We start from the raw sequence: 14,517 nt of genomic DNA on the forward strand, positions 1-14,517 counted from the left end.
TTACTATGAATTATATTAACATAAATTTTGAATGATAATTTTCCCACTGATGGAATGTGGAAAAGTAATTGTTTTTACTATTAGTACTTTTAATGCTTGTGACACTGACTGTGGAGTATACTTAAAAGGATCTTTCCACAGTTGAAAGACATGGATTATATTTAGCATCAGGAGAACTTGATGACTAGCACCTGGATCTCTTGCTGACTTTGTGACCTCAGGAAGTCACTTAAGCTTTTGGAGGCTCAGTTTTGCCATTTTAAAGTGAAAGTGATGGGGCACCTGGGTGGCTCAGTCGGTAGAGCCTCTGACTCTTGGTTTTGGCTCAGGTCATGATCTCAGGGTCCTGGATCGAGCCCTGTGTTGGGCTCCATGCTCAGCTGGGGCGGGGGGGGGGGTGGTCTGCTTGAGGATCTCTCTCTCTCTCCCTCTCCCTCTGTCCCTCCCTCCACTCATGCATGCTCTCTCTCTCTCAAATAAATAAATAAATTTTTAAAAAAATTTTAAAAATAAAGTGAAAGTGATAATATTTATCTCACAGTCTCTGTGTGACTATAATAAGCTTAATATATTATTTAGTACCTGGTAAGCTACAAAAAAATATTAGATAATTACCATAATAGTATTTTTAATAATTAGATCACTATGTAAACTTTGTTGTATTATTTAAACTTAAGGCATTTTTATAGTTACAGTTGATTCTTGAACAACACAGGGGTTAGGGAGAAAAATCAGTCAAAAATCTATGCAGTCAGAAATCCTCATTGATTTGACTGCCCTCAAAGTTTACTAATAGTCTACTGTTGACTACAAGCCTTATCCATAACATAAACAGATGATTAATACATATTTTATAGGGTGTATGTATTACATACTATATTCTTATAATAAAGTAAGCTAGAGAAAAGAAAATGCATTAAGAAAATCATGAGGAAGAGAAAATACATTTGTAGTACTGTATACTGTATATACTGAAAAATTAGGTGTGTAAGTGGACCCAGGCAGTTCAAACCCATGTTCTTCAAGGGTCAACTGCATATGAATTCTTTTAATATTTTTAAGTCCATTCTCCTTTATGTTTCTTTCATGGTCCTGTATTTTGATTCTCAACCAGCCTTGCCACTTCCTATTGTAATATGAATATTTCATTCTGGATCTCCTTATGGCAGCCTAACTACAATTTTCCTCTCACCTCTGCTTCTGATCTTTCCTCAGAACACATGTTCATAGCAAACATAATGAGACATTATGGATGTGTATAGGATATACTAGACTCTACCCTTATTTAATGAGTAGGAAATTTTAAAAGTTAAATATACCCAGTTGAAATATAACTTAATTAATATAATATATAAAAGGCTTAAATAGGAGCATTGAAAATAAAATTCGAAATAGAAGATAAGTAGAAAAGAACCTGTAGGAAAATATTTTTGATTATCTGTTTTTGTTAGCTAATGGAAAGTTTGTAATTCTTATTTCCTCTAAGTATGTAACAGTGGGTTTTAAAAGATTTTAAGCCAGTAATTGAGTCCCAGTTCTTATTATAAGTAGCAATAAAAACAGGGAGTTATTTTTGATACACAATTAAGTCAGTGCTCAAGTATAACTTCTAAAAAGCAATATCCAAGACTTTTTAAACAAATAGAGAAGCAGATTTCAAAAATACTTAGATTTTCTCTGATGAGTTATAATTATCATTGGTTTCATTACCTTTTGTTTGGGATTGAAAGGACAGAGGTCCTTACTTGTGAATATTCATAGAAGTTCCAAAATATTTTTATATATAGGTAAAGTATGTTGTTATATGAAAAAATAAAAGTAATATTTCTCAAAACTGATGTCTGAAATAAAAACAGACACACACACAGAGGGCACTATGAAACCCATATAACAAAGACTCTTTGTTTCTGTAGTTTGTTTATGGAGATCATCAGTCACCTAATGCAGCCATTACTCAAATGACCTTCTTGCGCCTTCTATCAAAAGAAGCCTCCCAGAACATTACTTACATCTGTAAAAACAGTGTAGGATACATGGATGATCAAGCCAAGAACCTCAAGAAAGCTGTGGTTCTGAAAGGGTCAAATGACTTGGAAATCAAAGCAGAGGGAAATGTTAGATTCAGATATATCGTTCTTCATGATACTTGCTCTGTAAGTACTTTTGACTTATATTGATCTGGTTGAAGAAGAAATATATTTTTGATAAAAATACTGTCATGGCAGAAGTGGGGGCAATCTTACTCCCACTTTGTTTATACTTGTTCTTTAGGGTAAACATAAATGTGTGTTAGTCCATGAAGCACAGTAGAAGTTTTAATACAAAATAACTAACAAAGGACTGGGTCCTTGGGATTTAACCCAGCTCTTCTGTAAACTCTTTGGTGGTTCTTCTGCAAGTCACTTTATTTAATCTCAGTTCCAGGCCTAAAATTTCTCGATTCTAAAACATATTCATTCTGAGGTACCCCTTACCTTTTTCACTGATTTGTATGTCTCCTCACTTGCATATATAGATATAAAAGGGAAAATATTTATTGATGAATTATAGTTTCATTTGTGAAGAGCAAAAAGGCTTTCGTAATTTATGTTAGTGACCATTTTGTTTGAAGCTGTAAAAGAACAAAAGGCATTTCCTCAATTGAAACATGAGGGAAATGCCTGCCAACCATGCCAGGACCTAATTTGACGTTAGCAGTACTCTTAATTTTAAGTAGTGCTCTAAAAATCATTGCTTTCACATTATAAAATTTGGCTTGGAAATTTATATCTAACATCTTTGGAATAACTTGTCTATACCATTAACCCGTTGCATCTTTTAATTCCAGAAACGAAATGGAAATGTGGGCAAGACCATCTTTGAATATAGAACGCAGAACGTGGCACGCTTACCCATCATAGATCTTGCCCCTGTGGATGTTGGCAGCACAGACCAAGAATTTGGCATCGAAATTGGGCCAGTTTGTTTTGTGTAAAGCAAGCCAAGATACATTGACTATGAGCACCACCCCCGCCATCAATGACCACCCCATTCACAAGAATTTTGACTGTTTGAAGCTGATCCTGAGACTCTTGAAATAATGGCTGATCCTGCATCAGCATTGTATATATGGTCTTAAGTGCCTGGCCTCCTTATCCTTCAGAATATTTATTTTACTTACAATCCTCAAGTTTTAATTGATTTAAAATATTTTTCAATACAGCAGTTTAGGTTTAAGATGACCAATGACAATGACCACCTTTTAAAAAAGTAAACTGATTGAATAAATGAATCTCCGTTTTCTTCAATTTATTTCAATGTAATGACAAAGTTGCTTAGTATTTATGAGAAAATTCTTCTTCCTGGCAGGTAGCTTAAAGAGTGGGGTATGTAAAACCACAATACATGTTTATTTCACTTGGCTGTAGTTTGAAAAATAGAAAGTAGTGCCCTTCTGTGACCTCTCATTCCCAGATTATCAATTAAAAATGAAATCAAAATGTTTATCCTTGTGATTGAAACCCACATGCATGTCTTGATATTGTTTAACTACCATAAAAACTCTTTAAAGAGAACTTTGGGGAAAAAAATCAGTTTCTCAGTGTCTTAAATGGAATTTTTAAGTAATATATATTCAGTGGAATTTCTGGAAAACAAAGTGATCTTAAATTTTTGTAAAGTGTGGTAAGTTCAGACTTTTTTGTCATTCAAATTTAAAGGTATCTTTCCTCTTGACTCTATCAATGTAGATAGAAGTTACATGAGTATACCATTGAATACATTTGCACTTTCTTGTTTAAGAAGACATTGAATGCAAAATAATTTACACGTACAACTTTATAAACATATGTCCAGGACCCAAAGTCGAGAGTCTTCCACATGTACAATCTCATCATCCTGAAGCCTAAAATGAAGAAAAAGATTTAGAAACTCAAGTTGTGGAGCTGACTCTAATCAAATGTGATGATTGGAATTAGAACATTTGGCCTTTGAACTCTCGTAGGAAAAGTGACCCAACATTTCTTAGCATGAGCTACCTCATCTCTAGAAGCTGGGATGGACTTACTATTCTTGTTTATATTTTAGATACTAAAAGGTGCTATGCTTCTGTTATTATTCCAAGACTGGAGATAGGCAGGGCTAAAATGTATTATTATTTTTCCTCTAATGATGGTGCTAAAATTCCTTCTATAAAATTCTTTAAAAATAAAGATGGTTTCATCAATACCATTTGTGAAAAAATAATTGTTAGAATTCCCATTTCTGAAAGAAGGAGCATTGTTCCAGTGCCTTTTCATTGTTCATCTGTCATACTGTATCTGGAATGTTTTGTGATACTTGCATGTTTCTTAGACCAGAACATGTAGGTCCCCTTGTGTCTCAAGGTTTTTTTCCCCCTTAATTGCATTTGTTGGCTCCATTTTTATTTTTTCTTTAAAAATAAACAGCTGGGACATTCCCAAAGGCCAAGCCATGCACACAACTTTAGTCATGTATCTCTGCAAAACATCAAATTAAATGCACGCTTTTGTCATGTCAATGGTTTTCGTTTTGTGAAGTTCCTTTGAACATATTAGATCCATTTTACTTCCAATGGTGAAAATTAAAGTGTTGTAGTATCATTTTTTGTCATTTGTTTAAAGGATAAAACAACAAGTACATTCCATTGTGTATATAATGGCTCAGAAACGAAAATCAATTTTCAACATCACCCACAAAGGCAACACGACACTAATTATCACTGTCTATGCCCTTAAAAATCTCAGGGTAGTATTATTGATAAAAAGAGAAAAGCAACTGATTTTTCATGGTTGATTAAACTGTGATAATAAAATGTATGCTTCAAAGTATATCACATACGAATTTAACCTAAATGATTTCAGTGTTTTATTTTCAATATTTATTTCACAACATTGCTTTTTCCCAAATTGGTTATTATTTGAGCTCCACATCTTCCATTTGGATATTTATGTACCTGAAGACATTTGTGAGTTTGGTTTGTATTAAAACTTCCTTAAGGTCCAACCTACACAGGTTGTACAAGTTCAGACAGATGAACCAGAAATATGTGGTGATTCTGCTAAGTCAAAAACACTAATAATCTCTAGCTATAGAAATACCAGCTCTTATTTGGAGCTCAGGAATGAAAGGTTGACCTAGGCAATTCCAAAGACCCTCAAATTACTTGTCTGGGATCTAGATCCGTAGGTCCCACTAGACTAGACTAGTGGACTTCTTTACCTTCCTAACTGATACCTCAAACTCTACATGATCAAAAGTTGAAATAATCTACATCTGGGGAGGATGGTGACATTCATTGAATATGAATTTATTAAAAATACAAATGAAAACTTCCAAAATTAACAGAAATTAAGAAAAAGAAGAAAAATAGCAAAGAAAGCATAAAGAATGCTGAAAAAAATCCCAAACTCATAAAATTTGGCAAATCATGGCCAAGTTGAATGTAATTTATTCCAAATTGACAAGAGATTCAGGGAAATTGTAGACAACATCCCTTCTCAACAGAATCGTGTTATATGGCTGGGAGCAAGTGCAAACAATTCTGAGGGGAAAAAAAAGAAATACTGCAGAGTCCTTATCCCACTATGAATAAAGAGCATGTCAAGCTAACTGTTTTTCTTTGAAATTACGAAGATTTCAGGAGGGACTAAGAATAATCTCTTTCTTTTCTGGTTTTGCTTTTTTTTCCTTTAATTTAAATTCGATTAATTAACATATAGTATGTTATTAACCTCTTAAAAACTAATTTTGGGGCTGAGTTCCAACAATGGTAAACCAAGGCCATGATATGGTATGACAACCACAAGTCTATGGAGCACAAGATGTGTCAGTAAGCTGATTTTTTATCAAAATGGGTGGCTTACCTAAGAGCAGCTTTTATTCCTAACCTCCTTTATCAATGCATCATTTTATCCAAATTTAAGTGTCAGCATTCCCCAGGGATCAGTCTTTTCCTATTTACCTTCGCACTCAATACTCTGTCATCACCCGCCCTTATCCATGCCCACAGTTGTAATTACTATGTGTCAGTAGCTCCAAAATGCATAACATAGGGCGCCTGGGTGGCTCAGATGGTTAAGCGTCTGCCTTCGGCTCAGGTCGTGATCCCAGGGTCCTGGGATCGAGTCCCGCATCGGGCTCCCTGCTCCTTGGGAGTCTGCTTCTCCCTCTGCTTCTCTCTCTCTCTCCCTCTCTCCCTCTCTCTCTCTGTCTCTCATGAATAAATAAATAAAATCTTAAAAAAAAATAAGTCTTAAAAAATGCATAACATAGCACAGATCTCTCCTTGGAGCTCGAGAAATGCATACATAAATGTTTAACTCACCATCTTCATTTGAGTTTCAAAGGTACTTGTAGCTCAGTATGTTATTTCTATCTGAAAGCTGGTTTATGTTCTGTGTCCCCCATCTCAAGGCAATAGTCTGATCATCCATCCATTTAATCAGGCCAGAAACTGTGAGTCATTCTTGACACTTCTCTCCCTCACCATGCCAGAATTCTGGCATGGCTAAGTATTTTCAATTTTGCCTTATGAAAATAAAAGAAACCTAATGTAAAACGGAGTTGGAAAGCCCTGAAGGGGGAGCTCTCACAAAGTACCACTTGCTGTAAAGAAACGTAACTTGAATTTCCCAACAGAAAAGAAGCATACTTTACATACCCCAGCAGGAGGAAGGATTTCTCCTTGCCCAGCAACAGCCCAGCTGATGAGAACTCAGTGCAACAGTCCCGGCCAGCTTCCTCCCTTCACCTATAAAAGCAAGCCCCTTTCCTCTGTTCTCCAGACTTGCGTATGATTCGCCATAGTGTGTGGGTCCCAAATCACAATGCCTCTGCTATTCGCAAATAAACTCATTTTGCTGGTGCAATAACGCACTTTCGCTTTTTTTTGAAGTCGTGAGCCTAATAAATGTTTCTCTCTGTCTCCTCTGCCACGACACTAGTCCACATTATCATTTCCTCTCTCCTGGGCTCCTTCAATAGCCTTCTAACAGGTTTTCAGGCATCCGTTCTTGCTCTTTTTGGAGGCCTTCTTCCCCAAGAGCTAGAGCGGTCAATTTGAAATACGAGTCTGAATATATCACCTCACTCTCCTCCGCTCCATCACACACACACACACACACACACACACACACACACACACACACACCTTAAAAAACTTCAGTGGTATCTTCCAGGATAAAGATAAAAATCCTTAAGCTCAGAGTCTCTGCCATGACCTGACACCTGACTCCTGAAGCTTCATGTTGTCATTATCTGCCCTATTCTCTGCTCCACACACAATGGATTTCTGTCCATTTCCCAAAAACAGGGTTCCCCATCCTGCCAAAGTCTATTTGTGTATGTATTCCTTTTGCCCAGTTTACTTGTACTCATCTTTTAGAGTTCTGTTCAAGGACATCCTCACCCTTCGCCACCACCCAGGTTATATAAAGTCCCTCTTATAAATTTTCTTGGCACTCTGTACTTTTCCCTTATAGCACAATTACAATGCTTTACACAGTTTTATGATTATTTGATTAGGGTCAGTCTTCTCTATTGTATTTGTTACAAGGGCAGGGGCTATTTTTAAGGATCCAACATACTGCCTGGTATATTTGTGTTTGTTCAAAATATATTCATTGAGTGAATGATGAGAAATTATATACTGTGTAACTGGAAAAGTACATTTAGAGAGTGTTAATACTTGATTTATGTATTAGTGTGAAGCATGTATCCTTATTACTATGTATTATTTGTATTAGTGGATAGGAAACACAATAGAAGAAATGATTCTATCCCCAGTGGCAGTAACAGCATACAACACCAAAGACTAAATCTGACAAGAAGTCTATAGAACCTGACTAAAAAAATATAACATTTCACTAAGATATGTAAAATAAGATAAAAATGGGAATAAATGTGCCTTATTCTCACATAGGGAAGCTCAGTGTTTGAAAAATGTAATTCTTTTTCCTAAAAGCATGCCTAAATTAAATACAACCCCACTCAAAATCCCTATAGGATCTTAAAAACGTGGAACATGACAAAATCATTCTAAAGTTCATTGGAGTAAAAAATATGCAAAAAAAATGATAAAGCATGCCCCGCCCCTGAAAAAAAACAGAAATGTGTAAAGTTGGGTCACTGGCCCTACTAGATAAAATTAGATGAAAAAAATATAATAAAAAGCTACTGGCCATGGTGAAAGAAGAGTATTTAGAAATGAATCTATGCATGTATATTACAATTTAATATATAATTAATTCTCATGTAGTCAGTAAATTATATTACAGAAACTTGATAAACATTTATCATTTTAAAGCATGTTTCCTTCTCTAGTCCTCGTACCAAGGCATTTCCCAAATGGATTGAATATTTCCATTTGAAAAGAAAAACCTCTAAACGTATTAGTATAAAATACTTTGAGCAGTTTAATAATCTTGGAATGAGAATGAAACAAATATATAAATAATAAATTAAAATGTTGGAAGATCAGATTCTAAAATGAATTTCAAATCTAGATCATACAAGCATGTTCAAACTGGGAAAATTTTTGTATTTAATATGACAGAAAATGTTTAATAGATTTATTTGCAAAAATTCCTTAGGAATCAGGAAGGAAAAAAATTAAAATATGAAAATCCTACATAGATAATTCACAGAAGCCATAGTATAAAGGCCAATAAACATGTAGAAGATATTTAATATCATTAGAAAAAAAAATGCAACCAAAACAATAAGAAATTAAACTCTATCAGAATTTGACAGATTTTAAGATGTCTGATTGTATTAGGTATAAAAGAAGATGCAAGGAAACATATATTTTTTGCCTGTTTTTTTTTTTTTCACTGCATGTGGAAGGTGTAGTTAAAGTCATTTTCTCAAATTGGTTTATTCAGATTCCTATTAGTATGAGGAGGGGCTGTGACCAGATGTGAACTGTGGGAAAGAGAAAGAGCAAGATATAATGGGGTATATTCCAGGACCATTAATTTTACAGAATGACAAGTAACTGAAAATATCATTTGTAAAAATAACAAGAACAGATATTAAAGAGAGTGGAACTTAAAATACACATGACAAAACCGATTTCACAATGGTGGCAGATTGATTTAGACCATAGCCTAGGAATCAGGTGTGGGTGCTTGATTTGCATGTGTATTTCATGTAAGAATATTGGCATTTTTTATTTGGAATGTAAAATGATTATCCAATCAAGGCTACAGGAAACCACTCTTGTATATTTACCATTTAGTGGGTAAAACAGAACAAACCACCAACTGAATTGAATAAATATGTGATGATAACTGATTTTAACGAAGTATTCACAGTGGAACCACAGGACTGAGCCATCATCTAAACTAGACTGGGATTTGGAAAGGAGGGGAAGCAAAGAAGAATACCTGAGGCTTGAACAATGAAAATGTGTCTTGAGCAAGGGACCAGACATAAAGAATGACGTAGATCAAGGCATGGAGCTCTTAATAGATGTGGTTTGTTTGGGGAACCCCAAGTGAGAAGGCAGGGCACTAGGACTGAATGCAGGGCATTACAGGGAAGTAAATAAAAGAAGCAGAAAGAGGTGTCAGGAAGGGACTTGTATGTCAAGCTAAAGATTGAAAATAATTCTGGAGGACTTTCTTTTAGGAAATTTTCGGTTTTCAGCTGAGAGTGTAACCATACCTTCTAGAGGGTCCTCAGAAATGTGTGAGGAGGGTGTTTGTGGTTAGCATAAAAATTGGGAAATAATCTAGGCGTTTCATGGATAGGCCAAAGATGCTGAATATTTTGCATGCAGGGCTAATCCCTTTGAACGAAATCAGGAGCATCCAAAATATAAATAGGACTTTTACCGCAAAATACTGAACGAAGTGTTTTAAGCAAGTAAGACACGTATTGTGATTTGCATATTAGAAACATCACCTTGGCAGAATTTTTAAAGTGAGTGTGACTGAAAATAGATTAGTTATAACAATGTTGGAGAAAAAGAAACAAGGAATAAGAAGTCAAGGCCATTGAGGATGGAGAAAGAGGGATGGACTGGGGAGATGCTTAAGAAATAGAATCAACAGAATATGATGAAAAAGAAGGGGATGAGGCAGCAAACAATTTCAAATAATTCTCATTTCTGGCTTGGGTAGCTAGATGGAAGATGGTGGCATTTCCTAAAATGGGGAGCAGAACTGGGGAGAGGCTGAAGACATACGGAAAGTACCTGTGGAGCATCCAGCTGGGCAAAGGTTGGGGTTATACTTAAAGACATTCTAGCCATCCCATGGAGGAGCTGTTAGAGCTTCAAGTGGGAATGCGATCTCTCAAGAAGGAATTAAAAGGAGAGCAGTGAGCTAGGACAGATCACCAGGAGCGCTGATGTTTAAGGGTGAAAAAGAAGAAAAAGAAAAGTTATATTCCTATTACTAGGAGTAGTACTTCTCAGTTATAGAATCCTGAACCTTAGTTGTTAAAGGTAACCACAAACTTTGGAAAGAGAGCTGAAAGCCACCTCTGATGCTGTCCTGCATTCGTGTTCTCATCTTTACACTTTCATGACTAAAATCAAGGAGACGAATAGAAAAAAAACATGAAGATGAAAATTCTGGTTGGAAAATCAATCTAGGCAAAGATACCAGTGAGATTATTATAATAAGAAGCCCTAAAAGGGTGCCTGAGTGGCTCAGTCAGTTAAGCATTGGACTCTTGATTTGGCTCAGGTCCTGATCTCAGGGTTGTAAGATCAAACCCCACACTGGGCTCCTCGTTCAGCACAGAGTCTGCTTGTCCCTCTCCCTCTGCTCCTCTCTCTCTCTCTCTCTCTCCCAAATAAGTAAATAAATAAATAAAATCTTTTTTAAAAAGAAGCCCTAAAGATGAAATTGCACTAATTCAGCATAATTCTATATAATTTATGCTTATAATTCTCTGCTGGATTTTATTTTGCTGCCATCAAGAAACATCTCAAATGATATGCAATGCACATTAGAACCTTACCATGTGGCTACTTACAAGTTAAAAAAAACCAAAAACCCAAATTGCATTTATTTTTGTCAAAGAATATGATTTACCACAATTTAGGGAGTGCATACCAAAAGCCTATGCACATAAGCAATGATGGTTAAATGCCATCAGTATTATAAGAGATTGGTCTGTACATATGTAAAGTAAGTCGGGTGGCTTCGGTGGTAATCAACAGAGGAAGGTAGAACTGTAACGTCAGTGTGAACAGTTTTCCCAGCAGCTGAAACGGTGATAAGCTATACAACGAAAGGCAGCTGGAGATACAGAATGGTCACAATTATTAGCCACTTTAATGAGAACAACGTAACAGGAAAGGAACACATCTGTAGTCAAAATGCAAGCCCTAAAGATTCAGATAAGGAAGTGGCCCTGCAGGCCCTGCTCCTCCCCGGGACGTCCGACATGTTTCCCCGCAGGCTGCTGTGCTCTCTGCTCTGTGGGTTCTCCCAGGCAGTGAATGCCTGCACCCCTTCACATCTGTGCTCTTGCCACCTCTACAGAGAACAGTCTCCAGGTGGTTTAAATTCAAGACAAAATTTGAAAATCAGGCCCGAATCATTTTTATCAAGAGCGCTAATGATACCTTCCTTCCGTTCAGTTTCCTCTCCGTGCTCATAGCCCTTGACGTCATCACAATCCAGCGCTCAAAATTAAACTAACCTCCTTTCTTCAGCCACTAAAAGCTAGAGGATGCCAAATGAGACTCCTGCCGTTGCTCCCTCCACAGCCTCCCTCCCACCACACAAACACCACGCTGGCCTTTTCCCTCTTTCCTTTGGAAGTTTTGCTCCCTCATGATTTCATCTGGAGCCAGATGATTTCATCCACCATCTGTAGAAGGGTAATTTCCAGATCTGCTTAGCCGCCCCTGACCTCGTATTCTCCAATCAGTCACACATTTTATCATGTTCAACCACTCTTCCAAGTGAATCACTGTTGTGTTGAACCGCCACGTAGAAAGCTGAAAGCTGTAAGACCGGAGTTGTGTAACTTTCCACTCAGTCCTTTTTTAAACAGCAACAGCTCCTGCGTGACTCTTGATGTCCTCCTTTCGCTGACCCCATTTTCCCCTCTTAACCTAATTTTCCCAGCAAGGACATCTCCACTCTGTGAATCCTTAGTCTAGTCTTCGGGGAAAAAAGTGCCCTGATTTTTTTGCCAAGTTTTTTTCGTCTTATCCACTTCCTCCCTAAAATGGTGATTCATTCTTCCTTCTTCACAAGGGATATGTCTTCACTGCCTGTTAATCTGACCTTGTCTCCCCACACTTTCCTCGACCTTGGACTCTCCGCAAGCAAGAATCTTCCAATAATTAAAACTTTTAAATGGCTCTACATTAAGAATCAGATCAAAAACAAAAACAAAAACCCTGTCACCTTACTCTTGTCAGCTCTTTGGGCCAGACTATACTTCTAGCCCTGTCTTATTACACCACCGGTGAAACCTATGCTCCGTCTGAAACTGGGCTAATTTAAACACCAAATATACCTCATAACTCTGCCCCTCTTTCTTTACAGTATTTTTGGTGAACCTCCTTTCTCTTTCCCCTTGAAAATGTTGTTACTTAAAGTCTGCCTCAAAGGCCACTCTCTGCATATAGCCTTTTAAGTGGACATGATTGTTCCTTCCTTGTGTCTTTCTAGTACCTCATACCTCTCTAATACAAGTTATCATGGTGAGTCCCATGACATGTTATTTTCTAAATTGCACAGTATCGCATTCTCCTTGAATTTTCTTGAGCACTTGGTTCTGGGCCTTGCATTCAATAATTGCTCAATAATGTCGCTGAATTGAAATGAATGCATTCAGGTAGGCTGGATTCTTCACTATTCCACGAGCATAGACTAATCATTCCTGCTTCTATTTCTCTTCTTTTGTTTCTTAGTCTGAAATGGCTTTCCTTTTCTCCACCATTTGCCCAAATCATACTCTATTCCACAACTCAAGTTTCATCTTCTTAAAGAGTGTCCTGACAATATAATCATCATTGGCCATTTCTTTTTTTCTGATGTAGTATCTATATCTCCTTGGTTGGTCCAGCACCATTTGGCACTTAATTGCTAACCATCTTGAATGCTTTTGTACTATTTCATATGAGTTCAACTTACCAATTCTCGATAGACAACACATTTCTAAGGAGGAGCAATTATATATTATATCCCCCTCTAGTGTTTAGTAGAGCGCTGAGCAGAGAGTAGGGGCTCATAGTAGATAGTATGTTGTTCTACTCAGATTTTTTCTTCAAAGCCAAAGCTTTGACAGCCCCTCGGAATGCCTGTTATTGAAGATTCACCACCATTCCCCTCATTGAGAATTGCTTTTAGTCACCAAGACTCTTTCCTTTGGAAGTTTTGCTCCCTCATGATTTCACCTGGCCCCTTACTGAACGTACCTCCTACCCCTTGCATGTTCTGGTCTAGTCAATGCCTGTCTGAGTCAAGGATGCACAGACCCGTCCCCCTTACTGTGAATTATAACAACTCAGAAAGGTCATCTCGGTTCCAGAACTTGTTATAGGATTGTATGAGACCTCGGTGTCAATTGCATGGGGGTCATCTCCTTCGGTCCAAACCTGCTTTGTGTATTTTCTGAAATGACTCCTTAATGAAGCTTCTGCTCACAAGTTGCTACCTTGCAGTCTGATTCCAGAGGACCCAATCTAAGACAGAGCTTAAATCTTTTTATTTCTCCCACCTATTTCATTATGAAACGTCTCATTTTCAACATTGCAATGAGCATATCATTGTTTTCACATCATCATTAAACTGTGTGAAATATGGTAATTCCCATTTATAAATTTTATGGACCTCAAAGGGTAGCCTGACTTCTGTTAATAAGAATCATTATCAGATATGATGGAAAAATGCCAAGTAATTCTGTGCATCTTAGTAAAACACTAAGGAGTTTTAAAAGGAAAAATGTCTTTGGTCAATGTTTAAAGAGATGAGAAGAAAAAAGAGGAGAAAAATTATCATCAGAGAAGAATTTGTTTAAAAAATATTGGCCATGGATGATATCATTTTTTTTTCTTTGTGGCATGAACTCAGCAAGTGATTCTTTTTTTTTTTTTAAGAGTTTATTTATTTATTCATGAGAGACAGAGGGAGAGAGAGAGAGAGAAGCAGAGGGAGAAGCAGGCTCCCAAGGAGCAGGGAGCCTGATGTGGGACTCCATCCCAGGACCCTGGGATCATGACCTGAGCCGAAGGCAGACGCTTAACCATCTGAGCCACCCAGGTGCCCTCAGCAAGTGATTCTTTTATAAGATCTGTGAAAACTATAATGTGGCAGACTGGGGAACACAAAGATTTAGTGAGAGCTTTCATCTGTGCACTGTCATATAGAATGTTTCAGTATTCTATCAAGCTCACTTAGTGAGTTATGACTCAATGGAGAATTATGTCTGAAAGGAAAATATTTTTCACAGTTTATGACTCACTTTTAAAAATAAGCACATTTCTCTAAGAAATAACCCAGACAAGTAAAATTTTAATATAAACTAGACAAAAGAAAGGATATT

General features: G+C 36.9%; 1 protein-coding gene across 1 annotated transcript in view; it reads left to right on the top strand.

Annotated features, from left to right (window-relative positions):
- COL5A2 (collagen type V alpha 2 chain) overlaps nucleotides 1-3,230 on the top strand; it is a 138,760-nt gene extending 135,530 nt beyond the window's left edge. The window contains exons 53-54 of the mRNA XM_028123120.2: nucleotides 1,914-2,153; nucleotides 2,828-3,230. Coding sequence (XP_027978921.1) covers nucleotides 1,914-2,153; nucleotides 2,828-2,974 — 387 coding nt within the window. The 3' untranslated portion in view covers nucleotides 2,975-3,230. The remainder of the gene's footprint in view (nucleotides 1-1,913; nucleotides 2,154-2,827) is intronic.
- The last annotated feature ends 11,287 nt before the right edge of the window (nucleotides 3,231-14,517 follow it).

Source organism: Eumetopias jubatus, unplaced genomic scaffold, assembly GCF_037043125.1.
Source record: "Eumetopias jubatus isolate StellerSeaLion01/CBP00866 unplaced genomic scaffold, mEumJub1_p1.0 scaffold_3, whole genome shotgun sequence".
NCBI lineage: Eukaryota > Metazoa > Chordata > Mammalia > Carnivora > Otariidae > Eumetopias > Eumetopias jubatus.